General features: G+C 47.3%; 1 protein-coding gene across 1 annotated transcript in view; it reads right to left on the bottom strand.

Moving 5' to 3' along the window:
* CLSTN2 (calsyntenin 2) overlaps nucleotides 1-15,551 on the bottom strand; it is a 608,534-nt gene extending 592,983 nt beyond the window's left edge. Inside the window, exon 1 of the mRNA XM_043595270.1 lies at nucleotides 15,279-15,551. Coding sequence (XP_043451205.1) covers nucleotides 15,279-15,387 — 109 coding nt within the window. The 5' untranslated portion in view covers nucleotides 15,388-15,551. The remainder of the gene's footprint in view (nucleotides 1-15,278) is intronic.
* Nucleotides 15,552-20,736: the final 5,185 nt, after the last annotated feature.

Consider the following 20,736-nt stretch of genomic DNA (forward strand, 5'->3'; position numbering starts at 1 on the left):
GAAATATCCATACTGACCATAATAAGTACTCTATCCTCTTTGTTGGAGTTTAACCCATTGGGTTATAAACACAAAATGATGGTATTTTTGGCCCCTCACCCCCAACTATGCTATGTCCAACCTCCTCTTTCCCACTGGGTAGGAACTGCCTCAAGGATATTCAGCCCATTCCACAGCTTTTCACTCTCTTTCAGTTCCCAAGGCTCAATCCAGGTCATTTTTAACATCAATCTCCTATCTGATCCAAAAATCTATTCTCCCCGCCTCCCTACAAAGGCAAGGCATTACCAAGTCTCTGATGGAGGGGCCCAGTGTGGCCTGCCCCCTCCCTCCCCTCCCCTCCCCTCCCCTCCCTCCCCTCCCCTCCCACCTGCTCTTGTGATTATGGAGTAGAGTAGCAGAAGAGGGGAAGGACCAGCAGATATCTCTATACTTAACTCAAGGCAAAGCAGCAGCCCTCTCTTCCACTGGTCTAAATAATGTTCCAGTACATGGTTGATGGGCTTAATGCGGTATTCCAACATGCCTCGCTGGGAAGCCTTATTCTTGTGAAGGTCTTCTTGTGAAATGTGACAACTTCTTTCAGTTGTCCAGGTGGCATTTTCCCTTTTTCCCCCAAAAGGTACCCAGAAAGACTATAGTTCCAGAAATTGTCTACCCTTTAAGACAATGTCAACCTGTAAGTACATATGGGATCCATCTTTGGTGTCTCCTAGATCTGGGAATTTGTGAGTAAGTGAGTGAGTGAGTGAGTGAGTGCGTGAACTGCAGGTGTCCAGGTATCTCTTGGGCTGAATATCCCCCAACACATCATCTAGAGCTCCCTAGTCTCTTCCTTATGCCAGTAGCCCTGGAATGAGTCAGCTAAATATTGTTTGTAGAGCTTTAATAAACCCTGAGTTTTCCAGGAATACAGCCACCCTATAAATTGAAGCTAGAGCATACTTTTCTTGTTCAGGACTTCACCAGAAATATCTCACTATATCTAAACAACACATCACTCCAATACTGCCCATGACATTTGAACTGCCAATACAACACACATGGATTCATGTGCATTTATAGCTGTGGGATTCACAGCAAGCATCTAATTCATTACTCTCTCCAGTAGAGTTGGGCCCAGGGCATTACATACTATTTTAATATACGTTTTCCTTTGAGTTCCTTTATATTTCAGTTAAGGCATTACATTGATTTGTTAAATTATGTATACAAGCAGGTAATAGTATCAGTAAATTTCATTGCAGGATAACAATGGGTGCACTACAAAATATTTGTTGTAAAAAGGCCGTTGGTTCTGACAGGGATGAAAAGCAGTGTCTGGATTCATAATCCTTTCGCTTTACTTCCCTGTTATGGACCCTGAGACTTTAGTAAAACTCTGTTGGGTCCAAGCTCTATTCTTGGTGTGGGAATACAGGGAAATGTTCTCACTTGAGCCAGAGCTCCAGGATGAGGGTATCTCCATCTGGTCTGGGTCCCCAGAACATACAGTGAGTGGCAGCATTATCCACAGAAAAACCCCTACCCCTTAAAGGGAGACATCAGGATCAGAGTCAGAGCTGTTAGCCACCAGCCCCACACCCCACATCCCTGGGGGGCGGGGGGGAGCAGGAGCTCTCCTTCCCAATGCTAGCCTCAGAAGTTCTAGGTTCTGGTCTGGCTGGGGAAGGTGGGGTTTCCCTGTGCACAGTGTCAAAGCTTTAATGCTCAGTACTGAACCAGTAGATCCTTAGATCCAGAAGTAAATGTTTTGACTTTGGAGAGATTCCCAATTGCTCATTTTTTTGTGGACTACACACACGGCCTAGAAATCTCAGCATAGCTGGAAGTCAATACCTCTTCCTGCTTGCCTGCTTCCCTAGCTGTGGTGGGAAAACTCCATGGGCCTCATCCCATGTGGTAGTCCCATTTTAACTGATGACAAAGCTTTTCTACTTAAAACTTCATCCTTGCCTCTACATACCCATGCATCTGACATCATAAACTGCAAAGTGCCTTTAATGACCTGTTTGGAAAAGAAAGCATGCTTTACATTATGTAGGATTTCTACAATCTAGAGTTTAATAGAATGTAGATGGGAACACGCAGGATCCCCAGGATGACACAGAAGAGTGTGGTGGGGAGAGTGTTAGACCCACAGCAGTCTATAGCCACAACTAAATTCCTCATCAGTGCAGTGACAGAAAAAATGTTCTCCCAAATGTTCAATGCTACAAAGATGGAACTTATGACTAAGTCATTTCATTGATGGGAAAGTTAATTTACATTACTTATCCCAGAAGAAGATACACTCTGGCAATGGACCCCAGCATCATCAGCTTCAGAGGTACAAGGCCCTGAACCATCTGGCTTCCCCCTTACCTGCCTCACACCCAGAAGGTCACCCATCTCCAGCCTGGCTCCACCCCCCATCCTGGAATGCACCAGCACATGCCAGGGGTAGCCAGTAGCCAGCATGTGATGCTGGCCTTTCCTAAGCAAATCATCCTGCCCCACCAGCCCTACTCTGCACTGGGTGTGTCTGCACTGGGAAGAAGGGCACTGGGGACCCAGGAGGATGAAGGAGAAGGATTTAACAAGGAAAATTCCATCCCAAGCCTGCATCCCACATAAGGCAAAGAGGTGGCTTCCAGGGAGCTCTAGCCAACACTCATCCACCCTCCCTACACCCTAAACATCTGGGAACACAGGAATGGGGATATCATAGACCCTGACTTTGAGTTCTGCACAGTTTAGTGAGGGGCGGGCAAGCAAATAACAATACAATCTGATAAGTGCCACTGCGGAAGTCTGTACAGCAGCTACGTAATGGGGCAAGAAGAATACCTCTCTTGGCCAGGGGGAAACGGATGGATTCCCAGAAAAGGTGCCCACACTGAGGGGTGCTGCCAGACTGCCAGGCAGGGCAAAAGTGGAGCAGCAGATAAGGCATGGTGTGAAGCAACCAACACAGAGGCACAAGGAAGGCCCACAAGGCATGGAACTGGGGTCACCCATAGCCACAGAAGCTATCCATACTAAATATCAGGTTGTCTCACACGAGGACCCAAGACTGAGAAGGCACTCAAGACCCACCACCACTGGCAGTCAGCATGGGGAGGAGCCCAGTTTCCAAAGATCTGTGGCCAGCCACTATCAACTTTTAGATGCCAGAAGGTATGTCTCATAGATTCATCCCTGGAGGGTCTACACAATTTGGGCACAGGAACCGATATCACACCATGACAGAGACCTGCTTCACACATTCTCTACACCCTCCAGGCTGTCTTAAATGCCACCAATTGTGACTGTCTAACACTATGGGTGGAGTTGCACTGTCTCTTTCTATAAATGCAAACATCACCAAACGAGACCAGGCATCATGTCTCATTACCTTACTTTCCCGGCAAGTCACATGTGCTTCCTCTCTGATAAGATAATGTAAGTAGCTCTAGGCACCAGTGTCTTGTAGATTTGGGGCAGGAGTCATGGTGGCCCCAAACTCCTATATAGGAGCCCATTTAGTTGGAAGTGTGAACCAGGTTACTTGTTTTGAAGATGTGGCTACATAGCAAGTCTTCAGTCTTTAGTAAGAGTGGGTAGTTCCAGGCAACAGAAGCAGCAAAGTTTTCCAAAGATAATTTCTCACATTTTCCACTGGATCAAGAAAACAAACAGTAAGATGAAAATGATGATGATTCTACTATTATTCATAGTACTTTAAAGAGTGGCTCCCGAGAGTTGCCAAACTCTACCTCCAAAAGCAGAACTTAGTGCCACTAAGGTCTTGATAAGAGACACCCCAGAGGGGTGGGGTTAAGCAGAAAGAGCAATCACAGGATGGGGAAAAGGTGGAATGACAGAGGTACTGAAGGCTGACTGGACAATTTTGTCATCTCTTCCCTTTCCCCCCGCCCCTGGGCTCCAGAACAAAGAGGTGGTAGGACACGTCTGGAAGCAAAACTCCAGAAAAAGTGAAAGTTTCAAGCAAAGATCCTTGGCTGGTCTCTGACCTGAGTTCCTCTAGGTAGGAGGGCTGGGATTTAACTACTGGAAAATTAGGGTGGGAAGGAGGCAGGGGGTTGTTCAAAGAGGAAAAAATAAAATAAAATAAAAATGCTGTATTCATGATATCCAATTAGAAGAACAAAATCACAGGGGCGCCTGGGTGGCGCAGTCGGTTAAGCGTCCGACTTCAGCCAGGTCACGATCTCGCGGTCCGTGAGTTCGAGCCCCGCGTCGGGCTCTGGGCTGATGGCTCAGAGTCTGGAGCCTGTTTCCGATTCTGTGTCTCCCTCTCCCTCTGCCCCTCGCCCGTTCACGCTCTGTCTCTCTCTGTCCCAAAAATAAATAAACGTTGAAAAAAAAATTAAAAAAAAAAAAAACAAAATCACTAAAAAGTCTCAAAATTAATAATCAATCAAGATATAACCATCTTGATATCTCTGATGATGGTGCAATAAAGCAGAGATCATTGATTTCCCTTTAGAAAAACTACCAACAAAAAAGCCAGAAAGGTAAAATCTAGGTCTTGGATTTGAAATTCTACTCCTATTATGAATAATTTCAGCCTCCTCTCCTACTCCAAATGACCATCCATCTCCCATAAACAAAAACAAGCAAAATAAAAACAACACCAAAAAGTGAAAGAAAGGAGGGAGGGAGGGAAACAGGTAGTGAAGGAAAGAAGGAAGGAACTAAGGGGAAGGGAGGGGAGGGAAGGGAAGCAAGGAGGGAAGGAGTGAAGGCAGGAGGGAAGGGAAGAAGGAGGGAAGGAGGGAAGGAGAGAGGGAAGTCTCTTAAAATACAAAGTCAATACTTCTTTCATTGCCCAGAGTTTCTGTGTATTTCTGAGTGGGGGCTTGTCTTTTGGCTCTTGGCTCTTAGTCCTGATTCTTCACCCCTCCCAGACAGGGTCTGGAGGGAAGAAGCTGGGGCACTTTGCAGTAAAGAGCTACGTGCCAAGAAGTTCTGGCAGAGAACAATGAGCTGAGATTCTAGGACTGTGTGGGCTTAATTTGCCCTTGCATGTGAGCCTGAAGGACTAGAGTAAGTGATTTTCCAACTCCAGCGGCAAGAAAAAGAATCTCCCACACTCCAAACTTGTTCTCCACTCTATTTCACGTCTAACCATTAGTGATTCATCCCTTCAGGTTAACATTGCCCATGGTAGGTTTGGAACCACTAGCTACAGGGCAGGCTGTTACCTGACATGAGCTGCATTTCAAAAGGGTCTGGTGTGTGGAATATAGGGAGAATCTGCCCCTAAGAGAGCACCTGTGATTTGAGAACTTGAAGCAGAAAGAGCTGGAAAAATAAACGTTCAGAACCTCAAACAACCATTCAATCAAGCTAAGCAAATGCTTAGAGTCTCCATCCCTCATGCTCCGTAAGCTTGCCTAATGCAAGCCCCCTTCCCTGTCCTCTCCCCTGTGTGCCTGCCTTCAGGACTGGAGCAAAGACAGTAAGTCTTGCACATAGGCATGGCCCCCATGTTGATGGGACATTCCTGGTGACAAACTGCAGCAGAAGACCCAGATCCTCACTCAGGAAACTTTCATCTTTCAGCTAGACAGTGAACAAATCTTTCCTCTCTCAGGGCCTCGAGCTCTCTCCCAGCAAGTGAGAGGACATCTGTCTCTACCACCCACCCAGGCAGTCCTGAAGAGAGACCCCAGATGAAAGGGTAAACTCAATTTCCATGTCACTCATTGTTTCTTCTCCCATTCACATCCCAAGATCTTGTTCTCTGCCCCATCCTTAGTGTCTAGGTCAAGGGTGGGGTTGTGGGACAGCCCAGCCCAGAGGAAGATGACCCAATGGATGCCTCAGTGAAGAACTAAGTTCTCATCACCCACACCTACTTGGAGATGCCCTGTTCACAGCCAAACCCAGGATCGCTGGGGTACCTTTGATGAAATACATAGAAGTTTCCTTTGAGCATGTGGCCTGAGCATCAGGGAGAAGTGTCTCTGGCTTCAGGGACAGAGCGACATGCTAAGTGTTTTGTGGCAGCCCAGAGAGTGAGCCTGTATACCCACCCATGTTCTCAAGCTCCATAAGTCCAGGATAAACTGTACTTCTGCAGAGGAAATCATAAATAATGCATCCTAAGACCAGGATTTCAATATCTTTGAAGGGTTTCATTTCTCCTCCCTTCCAACTTTGATATATGTACTTACTTAACAAGGGTCTGGGGAGGGTTAATTGAATTAATATATGTAAAGTGCTTTGGGTTTGAAGAGAATACGCAATATAAATGGAAGTGTCACTAAAAAGGTTAATCTAATTTACATCTAACACTTTCAGTTCATGGTGTTAATGAACTATATCCTTTTAGAGAGTGATTAATTTATAGAAATGTGATTATTTTTCCTAATGCTATATATGGGTCAGCTTCTCCTATTACTATATCTAACTTTATAGGAGAATTCAGCATTTTATAAATTAAAATCATAAATCAAACACCCCTGTAATGGCTATATTTCATTAATTACAAGGAGACATGCATTAGATTAACATTTATCTGTTTTAATTAATTTGCTGCAATGCAGTTATCCATGCAAATTGGAAAATGACACATCAGCTTGACATAATATTAACAGTTTTGACTGGTTCTTCCCTGAAAATTTATGCACCTGCAGCTGCTGCATTCCTGGGTAACCATGGTGACCACCAGCTGTGTGACATATGCAGGCTGTACATCAAAGAGCTGGGAAGGGACTTAACACTAAATTCAAACTTCTCCTGAAAATATACTTAACTAAAGAGGTAAGGCAGTGTAAAAAGAGAAAGACGCAGGGTTTTGTTTGGGAGAGTCCCCAAGTCTCAAAACAAATTTCTTAGATCCAATCACCTTCTTTTGTGATCCACTTCCATGTGGATACTCAGAACTTTCTTGGGCAGAGGAGGGCCTACTCAAGCAGACCCCAAAGGGGTGAGTGATTTGCCCCCCAACCTCGCACTCATCAGTGGGTCCAGGTCACAAGGCTTTCCTTCGTTCTCTACAGTGACCCCTGTCAGACTTGTTTGAAGACTGCAGATTTAACTATATACTACAAGAGACATCATGGGAAAGCAAAGCAGAAGTCACAAAAATGATGTGTGTTTTGTTTTTTTAATCAGCAAAATTTAAGTCAAATTTCAGCCAATTAGGCATTTTTAGAAGCAATGAGAATGGCGTTTATAGCCTTTCTCAGTGAGAATTCCAACGGCATCTGCAGGACTTGACACCCTCATACGTTTGGGTTAATGTTCTCCCGACTCATCTATAGAGCTGAGTGTTTTCAACTTTTACAAAGTGAGTGTTGTTAATTGGTTTGGAAAGATAGATAACTAAAGGGGAGAGGCCTGATGAGCAGTTCCTACCAGTGACCTAGAGCAGGAAGGGGCGCTCAGCAGGAGAAATTTGCAAGGGCAGAGCCCTCAGGGCCTCACAGCCAGCATGGGTGGCATCACCCTGGCACACACTCCCGGCCCCCTCCACACTCAGCATTCACTATGGACCTTGGACAGTGCTGGCCACTGGGCACAAAGACATGGCCAGGATGCTTGCCCCTTGAGGGGCTCACAGTCTGCCTAGGGATGTAGGAAGCCAACAGGCACTTTGATGAGGGAAACTAAAAGTGGTAAAATATGGAGGAACAAGGTCTCCACCTGGAAGCAGCCTTACAACCCATGTAAAGAAACAAAGGGTTCCTTGGGGAAACTGTTAGCAGCCAATGGGAGTGTTTCTCAGCTTTGGCTGAGCATCAGAAATACCTGAGAACTTTAAAGGAAATCCCAGATCCTAGCCTAATCTCTGGGGGTGGGTTCCAGGCATCGGTGTTATTTAACAATTGTCCTAAGTGGTTCTCAACCCACTCAACACTGGGTGCTGAGAATCACTGACACAAGAGAGGAGAGGGTAGACTCTGAAACTAGACGTGGTGGATTCAATTCCCAGTTCTACTGTTTTACTAGTTGGGTGAACTGGGTAAGTAGCTTAACCTTCCTGGCCTTGGTTTTCTCACCTTTAAAGTGCGGATAATAAAAGCACACATCTGATTGAGTGGCTAGAGGGCTGAAGGAGTATTAATACCTATAAAGCACCCAGATCTCTGCCTGAAACACAGTAAGCTCTTGTTAGATGTTTGTATTTGATGGCTGGAAGTTTCTGGAAAGTTCCTGAGAGGAGGCCAGATGAGAAGTGAGGGGAAAAACCATCAACTTTGATGCAAGACTGGAGAGCTTAGAACTATCTTGAGAGCAACCATCATCAGGGGTGAGCCTCCCTGTTCTCAGAAGGCAACTGGGCCCTCATGAATCTTCACTTGAGAGGCGGCTTGGGTTGCAAGAGTGTAGCCATAAGTTTTCCACAGACACGTCCTGTCCTAGCTTTTGTTCTAAGAATATCTGAGCTGCTAGAAGGGGTTATGGTAGAGATGGAAGAGGCAGACCTGGGAAAAGGACTGGTTTCCTCCAGAATAGGAACTGGTCTCCTACTCCCTCTCCTATCCCTACCGCACCCTCTCCCACCCCAGTTCAATGGCTACAAATCGTGTTACAGGAATTGGATTTCCAGCGCTGGAGCCCCAGTGGTAGCAAAGAGTCTGCTACCTGTGGAAGTCAAGAGCTGGAGACATCAAGGGGCCATGCTGTCCAGACAGTGGACATCACAAGTGGTAGCCTGCAAGAGACAAAAACTTGAAGCAATTCCAAGAGTGTGAAGCTATTCTCAAAACCTACCAGGGACCCTACTAGCCCCTAGCAAGGATAGTGAAGGATGGATTCATGATGACTGGGATGGAATTTCTTGCAGGCTTGGTGGGACTGGAGTTGGTATCACCCATCCTGACAGCAGTGTGAGGGAAGGGGTGAGGAGGGGGCCAAATTAAAATTTAGCACTTTCATATGCAAAACTTGCTGAATAAGGCAGTAGCAATGGGCATGGGGAGATGTGGGAAGGTTCTAGATCTTTATGAGAAGAATCAACTGGACACGATGAAGGATGGGGTGTGGTGGAGGAGGAGAGCAAAGCATGCTGGAGGATTCCTGGGCCTCTGACTTGGGTGAGTGCACAGAGGTACCCTTTACCCAAATGGAGGCCACTGAGTAAGCAGCAGATTCCTGGAGAGAAAGTTTGGGCATACATGGGGCTGGTGGTACCCCAGAACATCCTAGAGCAGGGGCAGACAATGAGTGAGTCTCAGAGTGGGGCTCAAGATGAGCTACAAGGAAAATTGGTCAGGGCCAGAGATACTCCTGGAGGACTAATGTAAGCAGAAGGCACTGAGCTGGAGACAAGCAAGGTCCTAAGAATGCCTAAGAACAAGTGCCTGTTCCAAGGATTAGAAAACCACTAGGAAGAGGCAGAAGTGGGCTCTGAGTGACATCACCTGGCTCTCTGGTGCTGGATCATAACCAATCACAAGCTGGAAGTCCCCTTGGTCTGCTTTCTGGTGGCTCTGTTGCTGCATGCCCCATGGGGTTCCTTTATTAACCTATAAAATGGGTATTTGTGAAAAGAACAATTGACACGTATAATCATCCCATGACATTAGAAGAAATGGAGGCCTTATGAGTAGTCAGGTACCTGCTACTCCATCTATACCATCTCCTCCCACCCTTGCCACACCCACTCTTCAGCATCCTCCCTCCTTCTCCCCAGTGTCCAGCCTTCAAGTATATCTATATACTTGAAAGTGCTTGTGGTATCCTTTATTCACCCTGCATGCTTACAAAAGGATTCAGAAGAGGGCCATGCTTAACCCAAACGAAAGACCAGCCAGGGAGCTCTTCCTAATGCAGGAGACCCCGACAAGCACATCTCAGACCATGCAATGCAGACAGCTATCTTCTCTGCTTGAGGTCAAGCATGACAGGAAGTGAGGAAGGCTTCAAGCTGTCTGGACCAGAAGAGAGAAGCTATGCTTACTCCTCATGGAAAAGTGAATCAGAGAATGAGGCTTCCAGAGAAACTGACTCTTTCAGCAATTTGTAGTGATACCCAAATGTTCTCAGACACTGAGGAGATGCCTTTTCAGGGAATCAAGAGCCTCTCTGACCTCACTCAGACCCTTCCCCAGAGTAGACATCATATCATGCTGGTAGGTAAGCCTGGTGATATGGGAAATCCATGTCAACGACACTGTTCTGGGTTCAAATCTCAGTTCCACAGTCTCCAAGCTGTGAGACCTTGGGCAATTTACTTCGCTTCTCTGGGCCTCAATTTTCTCCTCTGGTAAGATGGGACAGTAATTCTACCTGCATCATAGGATTAGGGTTAAGAACAAACCAACGGACATGTGAAATGCTAAAAATAGTGCCTGGCACATAGTGTGCATTCAATAAACATTCGCTCTTTTATTAGCTCTGTAACCTTATGCAGAAATGTATTTGGCCATGGCTGAGCTCCCTCTTCACTCCTGCCTGTGTACCAATCATGTGCATTCTTACCACCCTGCATTCACTGTCCTGCCCCTTCCTATCTGCTTACCCAGTGCCTACTCACCCATCAAAACTCCTTTCATTTGCTCCATAAATCTTTCCTGACTTCTCCCATCCTTGCCAATTTCTTCCTTTCCTCCAAGATTTTTCTGATGTCTGTAGTGCACAATCTACCCTTTTCCTGTCAGCTATGAAGTTCTCCAATAGTTCATGTCATGTGTGATGTTTGCCCTAAACAGAGTGTGAACTCTTTGATATCTGGAACTTGCTTTATCTTTTTGTTCCCCTCACAGAGAATAACAGAAGACTGAGGAGTAGCTACTGGCTGGTAAGGCTAAAGAACAGGGCCCATGCATATTTACAGTGGCCTCTCACCCAAGGCATCCTTCTCAGACCAGTGTCCCCCCTGCCTTCTGCCTGATGCTCCCGCAAAGCTCATAGCACAACTGTTACAGATGCATGTTTGCCCCCACCCCCGCCAAGATTCATATGTTGAAACGCAACCCCAAACGTATTGGCATTAGGAAGTGGGGCCTTTGGGAGATGAAAGGGGTTAGATGAGGTCATGCGGGCGGAGCTCGAAAGAATAGGAATAGTGCTCTTGTAAAAGTCAGGAGAAAGCTTGCTTCCTCTCTCTGCCATCTACCCTGTGGAGTACAATGAGAAGTCCACCATCTGCAACCTGGAAGGGCTCTCACCAGAACCTGACCCTGAGGGCACCCTGAGAGCAACTTCCAGGCTCCAGACCTTGAGAGATAAATTGCTGTTGCTTATAAACCACCCAGTCTACAGGATTTTTGTTACGGCAGCCCCAACTGGTTAAGATGGTGACCCTCTGTTCTCCTACTTAGTATGTGTCTTGGAGCTCAGCAGCCTTCTCCTGATCCAGTCCTCTCTTGGTCCATCTCAAATTTATCACGCCAACAGAAATATTTCGACAGGGTCCAGTTAGTGGTGGGCCAGACAACAAATAATACAAATAATCTCTTTCAAGCTGCCATTTGGTTATCATACCTTTGGTTACCTCCTTCCATGTAAATATGCATCATCAGAGAGGTTGCCTTAGGCAAAACAAGAATGGTTCTCTGCTTCCTGGAACAGCACACCTGGGAAGAAAGTGCTGACAGGGCAGGGAACTCTCCTAACAGTCCAAATCAACCACAGAAGTTCTTCCTCCACAGACCAGAACCCCCACACCTTCAGAACCGGCCCATGGAGACATGTTTATTTATTTATGGAGCACACATTGCTGAGTCCTTACTCTGGGCTGGCCCTGCATTAAGTGTCAGGGCTTTTGAGATGAATGAGAAGGGGTCCCTGGCCTCGAAGGCATCCAGAGACTAGTGAAAGTGGTAAATGTTCTCACAATTGAAGCCAAATGTGAATGAATGTGCACTTATATTTATATACAGTATTTCCACACACAGAATTCACACACACACACACACACACACAGAACAGAGTTGAGCTGAGAGAAGATATGAACAAAGCTAATGAATTGCCAAGAGGTCAAAAAGGGGATTTCACCAAACCTCAAATGTCAGAACCTAGTGTTTAAGTGACAAATAATTAGTCACTGTGTATTTACTGCCGTTTACGCGCCATGAATGATTTCCAAGCCCTCTCCTGACAACCACTGTGCAAGGTAGATTTTTGTATCCCTATTTTATAGATAAGGAAAATTTACCCTAAATTATCTAGCTAGGAAGCAGTAGGACCAGGATTGGAACCCAGGTTTCTCTAAGCCCAACTTTCACTTTATATAGGAGAGGAGAAAACATCTAAAACATCTCAATCAAGAAACGATAGCACTTTAATCGCAAACAGGTATAGTCACTAACCCATCCCTACTGACAGCTCACTTATACCTGGAGACCAGGCAGCAGCATGGCCCTAGAGATACAGGGAGAGTCAGGAGGAGATTCCAGCCCTCAGGGCTCACAGAGCAGAGCTGTGGCCAGACAAGGAGCCCAGGCCTGCTAGAGGGACAGCCACAGTTTTCTGGGGGTGACCAGCCTGGGAGACCAGTTGGGAAAGGTTCCTAGAGGAGGCCATGTCTAAGCCTGACTGTGTGATAAGTAACTGAAGGAATTAGGCTGAGGAAAGTGATCTTCTAGTCGGAAGACATAATCCAGAGGATCCATGAGCATATCCCAGTCCAGTAACCATAGCCAATTCAGGATGAATGGAATCTGGTCTTTTCAAAGAATCTAAGAAGTGTTCTTCTTTTTTGAATAGCCAAGATATAGAAAGGTAAAGGGAACCAGTTATAATAACTTCCTGGCCACTGGATTAATTCAGAAATCAGGAATACGTTTGCACTGAAAGTTGAGTGATTTGGGGAAAAACCCAAATAGTTGTGGAGAATTAGCTCCTCAATTCTCTGCAGCAAGAAGCAAGGAATGCAAAGGCAAAATGAGCTGTGCACACAGACACAACATCTTACAGGAGCCCGAAGCTGGGAAGGCGTGCTTCCAGACAGTTGTCCAAAGGGTGCGTTCAACTCTGCCAGGCAGCGTGACGCCATGCTCCCAATTTTCTTCTACACATGAATACAGAATTGTATTCAGGAAGAAAGCTATTTTTTGTTCCATCTTCTTCACGTCTTCCTGACTTTTCTCTTTTTCAATGATGGGAGTAATAATGATAAGAACCTTAAAAACAGCAACGTCACTGGCAGTAGGAAGCATACCTTTATTGTCTCACATGTTCTTCAGAGAATCTGTGAGATTTGGAAACATAAAATACAAGTGCATTGTAATAAGGAAAGTCAGTCCTGTAAATAACAACTAACGTGTCATAATAAATGTCTCTGTTTTGATCAACTATTACACATTTGTCTTTAAAAAAAAAAAAAAAGAGGCAGCTAACAGCGCTCTTTGCAGCCCCCCAGTGGCTGGAACAGGAAAGAAGGAAGAAGGGGGATTCGCACAGCAACCCTGACCCCTCCAGGGCCAATCAACTTTTTACACCAGAAAGACAAATGGCTTGTTTTCACCACCAAATGAATATGTTCTAAGTGAGGAAGATGAAAAGTATTGGTTCAAATGCACATAATTATACACATACACGTGAATCACTGGGAGTCTGGATTTTTTTTTCCTTTTCATCTTTCTCTCTTATCTCTGCAAAGCTTTCTATTCTGACCTGAGAACTCCACAATGCATGAGCACACCGCGTCCTCTACCAAAACAAGCTTTTCCCTTTTCCTTACTTGCTGCGAGCTCCCCCGTTTGCAGACATCTGCTTATAAATATACCATTTGCTCTGCTACAAAATGATGAAAAATCTTCAAAAACATGTCATTTGCCTGTTTAAAACAAAGTGCCTACATGGGGGAAGGAGGGCAAAAGGTTTGGAAGCTCCTTGGTTTTACCAAAACAACAGTCTGTCAGAATGATTCCTATCAGCGACTCCTTTACCACACTTTGAGAAATTTTCATAATGAGTTTTTCCTTGTCTTCCCCAAAAAGAAACTGCTTCTCAAGGATACACGAGGGGGCTGAAAACAAACAAACAAAACAAACAAAAAACCCAGCATGTCTGATTATAGTTTCAAAACCATGTCACCAAAAATGTAAGGTTAGAGAATAAGCAGAAACTCTATTCTCAAATATATCGCTCACAAGTTGTGGGAGAAGCATCCCCGAGGTCAAGAGGCGGCAAACCGTCTACCTCTCACTCTCTTCACCCTCCAAGAGTAATTAAACCTGGTATACACTCCCTCCCTGAGCCACTGGTAAGCTCTAGCTCAAAGCCAGCTTGCACATCAGGTTGCCTCTAATAGCCTGTTTATCTACAGGTGCAAACCCTTCCGCCCCCTGATGATGGTCAGACAAGATTCCAGGGACCACGTTGCCCCCCTCCTCGTTACCTGACAAATTTGGCCACAGCCCCCAAGCCAAGCGCACACCCTCCTCGTCAACAGCGCTAAGAATCAACAAGTTATCATTAAGCTGGGCGCTCCAGTCCAGCTCTCTCACCACCTCCCCAGAGCCCACCGCCACCCAGCTCTCTCTCCGCTCTCCCCTCGCCCCTCCCCTCACGGTCCTGCCCGCATGTGACCTTCTCTTTCAGATCCGCCCTCTGGTCGCCCCCAACCCAGCGCTGTCTCCACGCACCAAGACAGCTGTCAAAGTACGCCCTGCTCGCCAGCCTACAGTCTTCTAACAGCGCCGGGCGTTTACACGGACCCTGCTTCCGTCTGGGAGGGAGCAGCGGGGAGGTCAGGATCTCCCACTGCACCGGGTGGGCACTTCGGCCGGCTCCAGCCGGAGCGGAGTCGAGTCGGAGAGGCTGTGGGGGGCGTCACATCCTGCACTTCTTCCGGACTCCACGGCCCACCCGGAGGGCGCGCGTTCCCAGGAGAGTCACAGCGGCCCTGGGGGAAACTGGGGCGAGCCGGGGGACCTTCCCTGGAGCCTACAAGTTACCACCCACCTCCGAGCTGGAGACACACTCTGCTCCCTCCTTTGAAGGCACCCCCGCCGATGCCCTCCCTCAGGGCGAGAGCAGGCAACTGCCTCTTCTCCCGGCGCCCGCGCCCTGCTCAAGCTGTCCGTGGGCTGGGGCCCGCGAAGCCCGCACTACGCGTCCACCCCGCCAGACAGTCCCCAAAGTTGTCCCGACCTCGCAGACCTCCCCTTCTCCTCGGTCCCTGGACCCCGCCCAGGGCTGGGCCGGCGTCTGCAGGTGGAGCCTCTCGGGGTGCAGGGAGCTCACTTCGGGGATCCCGGGCGCAAGAAGCCGGGGTTAGCTGCAGCAAGGGAGGGCGTGCAAATCTAGCATAAGCCCGGGTCCCCGCGCTTGCACCCGTCAGACCGCCCTGCCTCCCTCCTCCGAGAGGAGGAAACTTCCCCAGCACCCACCTTTAGCCGCGAGGAGGCGGCGCCGCCGGCTGCCCCCTCCGCCGCCGCTGCCGCTCCCCACGCCCAGAGCTAGCAGGAGCGGCACCCAGCACAGCCTCCCGGTCAACATCCTCGCCGCCGCCGCCGAGCTGCCGCTGCCGCCTGCTGCCCGCACCGGCTCTCGCCTTCCGGCGCCCGCCGGGCCGCGGCCGCCTCGCTTTGCCTGCTGGGTGCGCTTCGGACGCCGCCGCACTCGGCCTCAGCTGCCCGCCGCCGCGCCGCTCGCTCGCTCACCGCCAGCAGCCGCGCTCACTGGCGCGGACCCGGAGCGGCTCCGGCGCTCACCCCGGGACGGCCCGTGACGTCACGGAGGGAGGGAGGTGGCTCCTGCATATTCATGAGACGCGGACACCGGCCCGGCTTCCGCGCTCCCGGCTCCGCGGCTCCGACCCCCAACTTTCCTCCAGCGTCCTCACCCTCCTGGGCGCTGGTGCTCCAGGCAGGACTCGGCTCCCGGAGGACCGCGGCGGGCGGGTGCGCGGAGCCGGGCCGCCCGCGCCCCCGTTCCGTCTCCCCAAATAACTGTCTCGGGGGATGGCAGGCCCCCTCAGAAAGTGGTCACTGGAGGCTGCGAGTCGTCTGTTGGGGCGCAGGGGATTCTGCCCTGCCACGCCCTTGGAATTGACATCCGTGTGGAGAGGGGCTGGCGCGTGTGCTGCAGGTCCTGCCCTTGGCCAGGCATCTGGACGCTTCGTGCTGCCTGGTCTGGGGAGGGCGCCAGGCACACGCGAGAGCTGGAGAGCGTGAGCGCTGCTCTGGACCTGCCAGGCAGGGTAAATCTCAGTGGACCTGGAAGGCAATGGCCAGACTCCGCACCATCTTGGAGACGCAGGTGCAGCTGTGGCTCTCCGAGGCTGATGGACCAGATCCGAAAAGCAAACTTGGGGTTCTGGGCCTGCAGAGGCAGCAGTGGGGACATAAACTTCCCTGCAGTATGGTACCTAAGCAAGAAGTTACCACCTTTCTGTTGTCACTCCCATATATCTGAGACCATGCCACCTGACGTCATGTCTTGCAACATTTCATGCCATTGAGTAATTATCAGTTCCCTGAGAGCAGGGGCTGTGCATGTCTTGATGATCCCCCACCACCCCAAGGCCACTCAAGGTTCATAAAAGTACTCGATTAACATTAACTAATGGCTCAGAATAAATCTTGGCCATATTTGCATATATGTAGTGCAAACTTCACACACAATTGCAGGTTCATACGGGATAGATAAGAAGTGCACGTGGATGGCTCCTCTGTGGGTTAAGCATCTGACTTTGACTCAGGTCATGATCTGGTGGTTTGTGCATTGGAACCCCAACATGGGACTCTGCCATCAGCCCAGAATCAGCTTGGGATCCTCTGTCCCTCTCCCCCTCTGCCCCTCCCCCACTCACTTTCTGTCACTCTCCCTCAAAAATAAATAAACATTTAAAAAAGAATAAAGAAGGGGCGCCTGGATGGCGCAGTCAGTTAAGCATCCGACTTCAGCCAGGTCACGATCTCGCGGTCCGTGAGTTCGAGCCCCATGTCAGGCTCTGGGCTGAGGGCTCGGAGCCTGGAGCCTGTTTCCGATTCTGTGTCTCCCTCTCTCCCTGCCATGCTCTGTCTCTCTCTGTCCCAAAAATAAAATTTAAATAAAAATTTAAAAAAAAATAAAAAAGAATAAAGAAATAAGATAGAGAAATAGAGAAACAAAAGTTACTTATTCATTGATTCAACACATTTACTGAGCACCTAGACACGGTGTATTACCCTGCCACTGAGCACTTCATTAGATACTGGGGGTCCAATGGCCAAAAAGAGTTGTCTGTCCTCTTCTTACAGCCTTTGTTTCCTATCTGAGAAGCAAGAGAGCACAGTAAAAGGCAATTACAATGCTTTGTAAATGTTATGGTCCTGCACATTCTTTATGTTGCTAGATATGAGCCTATACAAATCAATTAACAAAATGTATATATTGCAACAGTGTCTAAACAGCATCCTATAATTAATAACTGTTGTTTAGGGTGCTCAACAAAGCCATAAAATGCATTAACAGCCCTCACGCTGCTCAGCCTTTTTGCACCACCCTGGCAGCTCACCCAGAGCCGATGCAGTGGTGAAGGCCAACTCTTCTGCATTTCCAGGCACAAAGATGTGCTTAGGAGTGGTTGGGGGAGGGGGCAGCAGTGAACTGTGGTGGCTGCAGTAGGGCGCAGGCCAGGCACGGCATTCACCTGCAGGTTTCCTCTAACCTACACAACCAACATCTGTGCTATTATTATCATTTCACACATAAGGAAAGAAGGTAAGTTAGGTAACTTCCTTGCCCAAGATCAAAGGGCTAATAAATGCCTAGGCCAACACCAGAATCTTGCCTTTTTTAGATTTGGGATCCAATTGAGAAAGGATGGCACGGAGAAAGGGAAGCTGACCCAGGCAAAGTCAAGGAAACCGGCATATACACGAGAAATATAAATTTGTCTCATTTTCTTCCATTTGCACTCCATCCAACTACATATCTGCCTCTCTTTCATTTTCTCTAATCATTAGACTTACCTTAGTAACTTACCTGCACTGTCCCTTGATATCATTCTACAGAGTTTCATTAGGACCAATTGGTTAGTCCTGAAAATTTTACATGAAATTTCAAACACAGACTAAATAATGATAAAGAAGAGGAAATACAGCTGATTGGAAAACATCCCCACCCTATACAGTAGACCACCAAGAAAGAACACAACAGAGAGGTACCAGGGAGCAGTCCAGTGACCAAGCGACCCAGTACTGCTAGCCTCCATCTCCTCCCCTACAAATAGGTGTATAATGATGCTTTTTGCAGGAGATGAAGTGCACTAATGGCACTCATTTGTTCATGTCTCCCTCAGTCCATTCCCTTTGGATATACTCTCCCACCCCAACTTAGGGTTTGGCCATATGACTTGCTTTGGCCAATAGGACCGTAACATGCATGTTTCTTCCTTTTTCTTTCCTGGACCCCTGCCACTGCCATAAGAACAAGCCCAGCATTCCCCGCAGGAGGTTGAGAGACTGCAAGGAGCAGAGCTGAGCTGTTCAGGCACCCAAGGCCAGCCAAGGCTGGTCAACAGCAATTGACCCACCTGCTGACCACAAGATGCATGAACGAGCCCAGCAAGATCAGCCAAGCCTGGCCCACACCCAGCTGACTCATGAGAAATAATAAATGGTGGTTGTATTAAGCCACTATGTTTTGGGGAGGGGTTGATTAAAAAGCATTACACCTGCTTCACAAGGTCATTCCAAAAAGTAAATGAGAAAATGTATGTGAGATATTCAGTACGTTGCCTGCCACATAGTCAACATCCAATAAATATAAAAATGTCTCCCTCTTAAACCTATTTCCCAAGTCTCTGAAATGCCACTCATAACTGTTTCCTTTGGGAGAAAGCTACCAACCTCGCTGAGGGGATGAAGATGAGTAAGTTCAGCCTTGGACATACTCAGACCACAAGAGTTTCAAGTCCACGTCATCTGTGTGGAGCACTGCTGTGCCCTCTGCTTCTTCTGGGCCATTGCAGATGCAGAAAGCAGGTAAAGCAACCCACTAGCTAATGTGTCACTCGGTGCCAGGCTTTGCAATGGGGCTTTTACATTCCACATTTCATTTAATCCTTGCAACAGCATGTATTTTTTTTCCAGTTTTATTATAACCAGATTACTGGCTTAGAAAGTTTGAGTAACTTATCTACATTCACATAATTATGCAGAATATGAATTAGTGTCTGCCTAATTCCAAATCCCATCTTTTTCCCACACACCATTGTTTTGTAGGAAAAGTAAGCAATGAAAAATAGTTTCATATGAGAAAAGGCAGCTTTGGTGATCTGATTTTTTTAAAAGCTTTATTCACCATCACCTCTGAGTAATAAATAACCGATTGTCACCAAAGTAGTAATACAAATCTCCAAATTTGTTCAGGCTGTACCCTTTATTTTTGACTTGTTATTGGCACATGTTCCTTTAAGACCAGGCTCAAAAACCTGTGAGTGGGATGATGTAAGGCCTTGGTCACTTTATGCCCCAAGCCCAGGGTCCCACCTGGTGGTGCAGTAATGAATCTCAGACAATTTATTTGGGTCAATAGTTTTTAATAAATAAATAACTCTCCTGTTTCAGAAAATAGAATCTAACAGGAACAGGCCTGACACCAGCCCAGCCAAACCCTCTCATTTTCACCAGGGTCATTAATGCTTTGCCCAATTAAGCACCAAAACACAGCCCCTGAATAATTTAAGCTGCATAAGTGAAGAAAATAAATAAATTATAGCGGCTTTTGGAAACTTATTTTTAAAAAGAAAATTAAGCAGAGGCTTTCTACAGGACCCAGACTTAATTCCATTAAAAATATTTAACCTTAAAAGAAAGGTTGAAAATCCAATCCTTAAAGAGCTGGAGCTGTTTACTGTTCCCCTCCCCCCATCTTGGCAGGTAAAGCCAGGTCTTTATGACCCACAAGCAATTGGAGAGGTTACAGAATTTTCAACATCTCTCAGATGTTTTGATGCTAGTGCAGACACTGCCAAAGAAGATTTTTAAAGTTCAAGCATTTCTCTTCAGGAAAAAGCAAGACAAGCTTGTTCGTGACCAAATCCGGTTCATGTTCAACACTGTTTAGACATGAGTGTTTTATGCTTGGCAAGGCAGAGTGCCCCGACTAAAAACAAATATGTCATTGATTATAGCAAGGAATTATTCCAGTATGCTCTCTTGTACTTCCCTTGGACCTGTGTACCCTGTGGTGGTGGTTTAAGAAACAAAACACAAAAAACAGAGCCATAAAATCCAGTGACACTTCTCCCATTGAGGGATGGAATCTATTGCTCCTGTCCTTGAATCTGAGCCGACTTGTGACTGCCTCTTCCCACAGAATTCAGCAGGAGTGAGGCTACGTGACTTCCCAGACTAGATCATAAAGGCAATGCAGCATCTGCCTTTCTCACTAGGATGCTCACTTTTGGAGCCTGGGGCTGCCAGGTACAAGGTCCGACTATCCTGAAGCTGCCATATTACGAGGATCTCAGGCCATGTAAGAAGACCGCATACAGGTGGGCTGACAACCCCGGCTAATTCCAACATTTGAGTCATCCCAGAGCCTCCAGATAATTCCATTTCTTAGCTGCGGACTCACTTCCAGCTGTTTGGATCTCCTCAGCTGAGGCCTCAGACATCATGGAACAGGATGAAGCCATTTCCACTATGCCCTGCCTAAATTTGTGACCCACAAAATCCATGAGTGCAATAAAATGGTTGTGTATGCCACTAAGTTTTGGGGTGGTTTATAATGCATCATGAGTAACCGGAACATATTTTCATTTGTTCCCTGCAACGAAGACCAGGGAAAGAAAAGTATGCTGAGGTAAGTCATGTGTGATTAGTTCCATTTTGTAGCTCAAATATGAGGACTTGG

Source organism: Prionailurus bengalensis, chromosome C2, assembly GCF_016509475.1.
Source record: "Prionailurus bengalensis isolate Pbe53 chromosome C2, Fcat_Pben_1.1_paternal_pri, whole genome shotgun sequence".
Taxonomy (NCBI): Eukaryota; Metazoa; Chordata; class Mammalia; order Carnivora; family Felidae; genus Prionailurus; species Prionailurus bengalensis.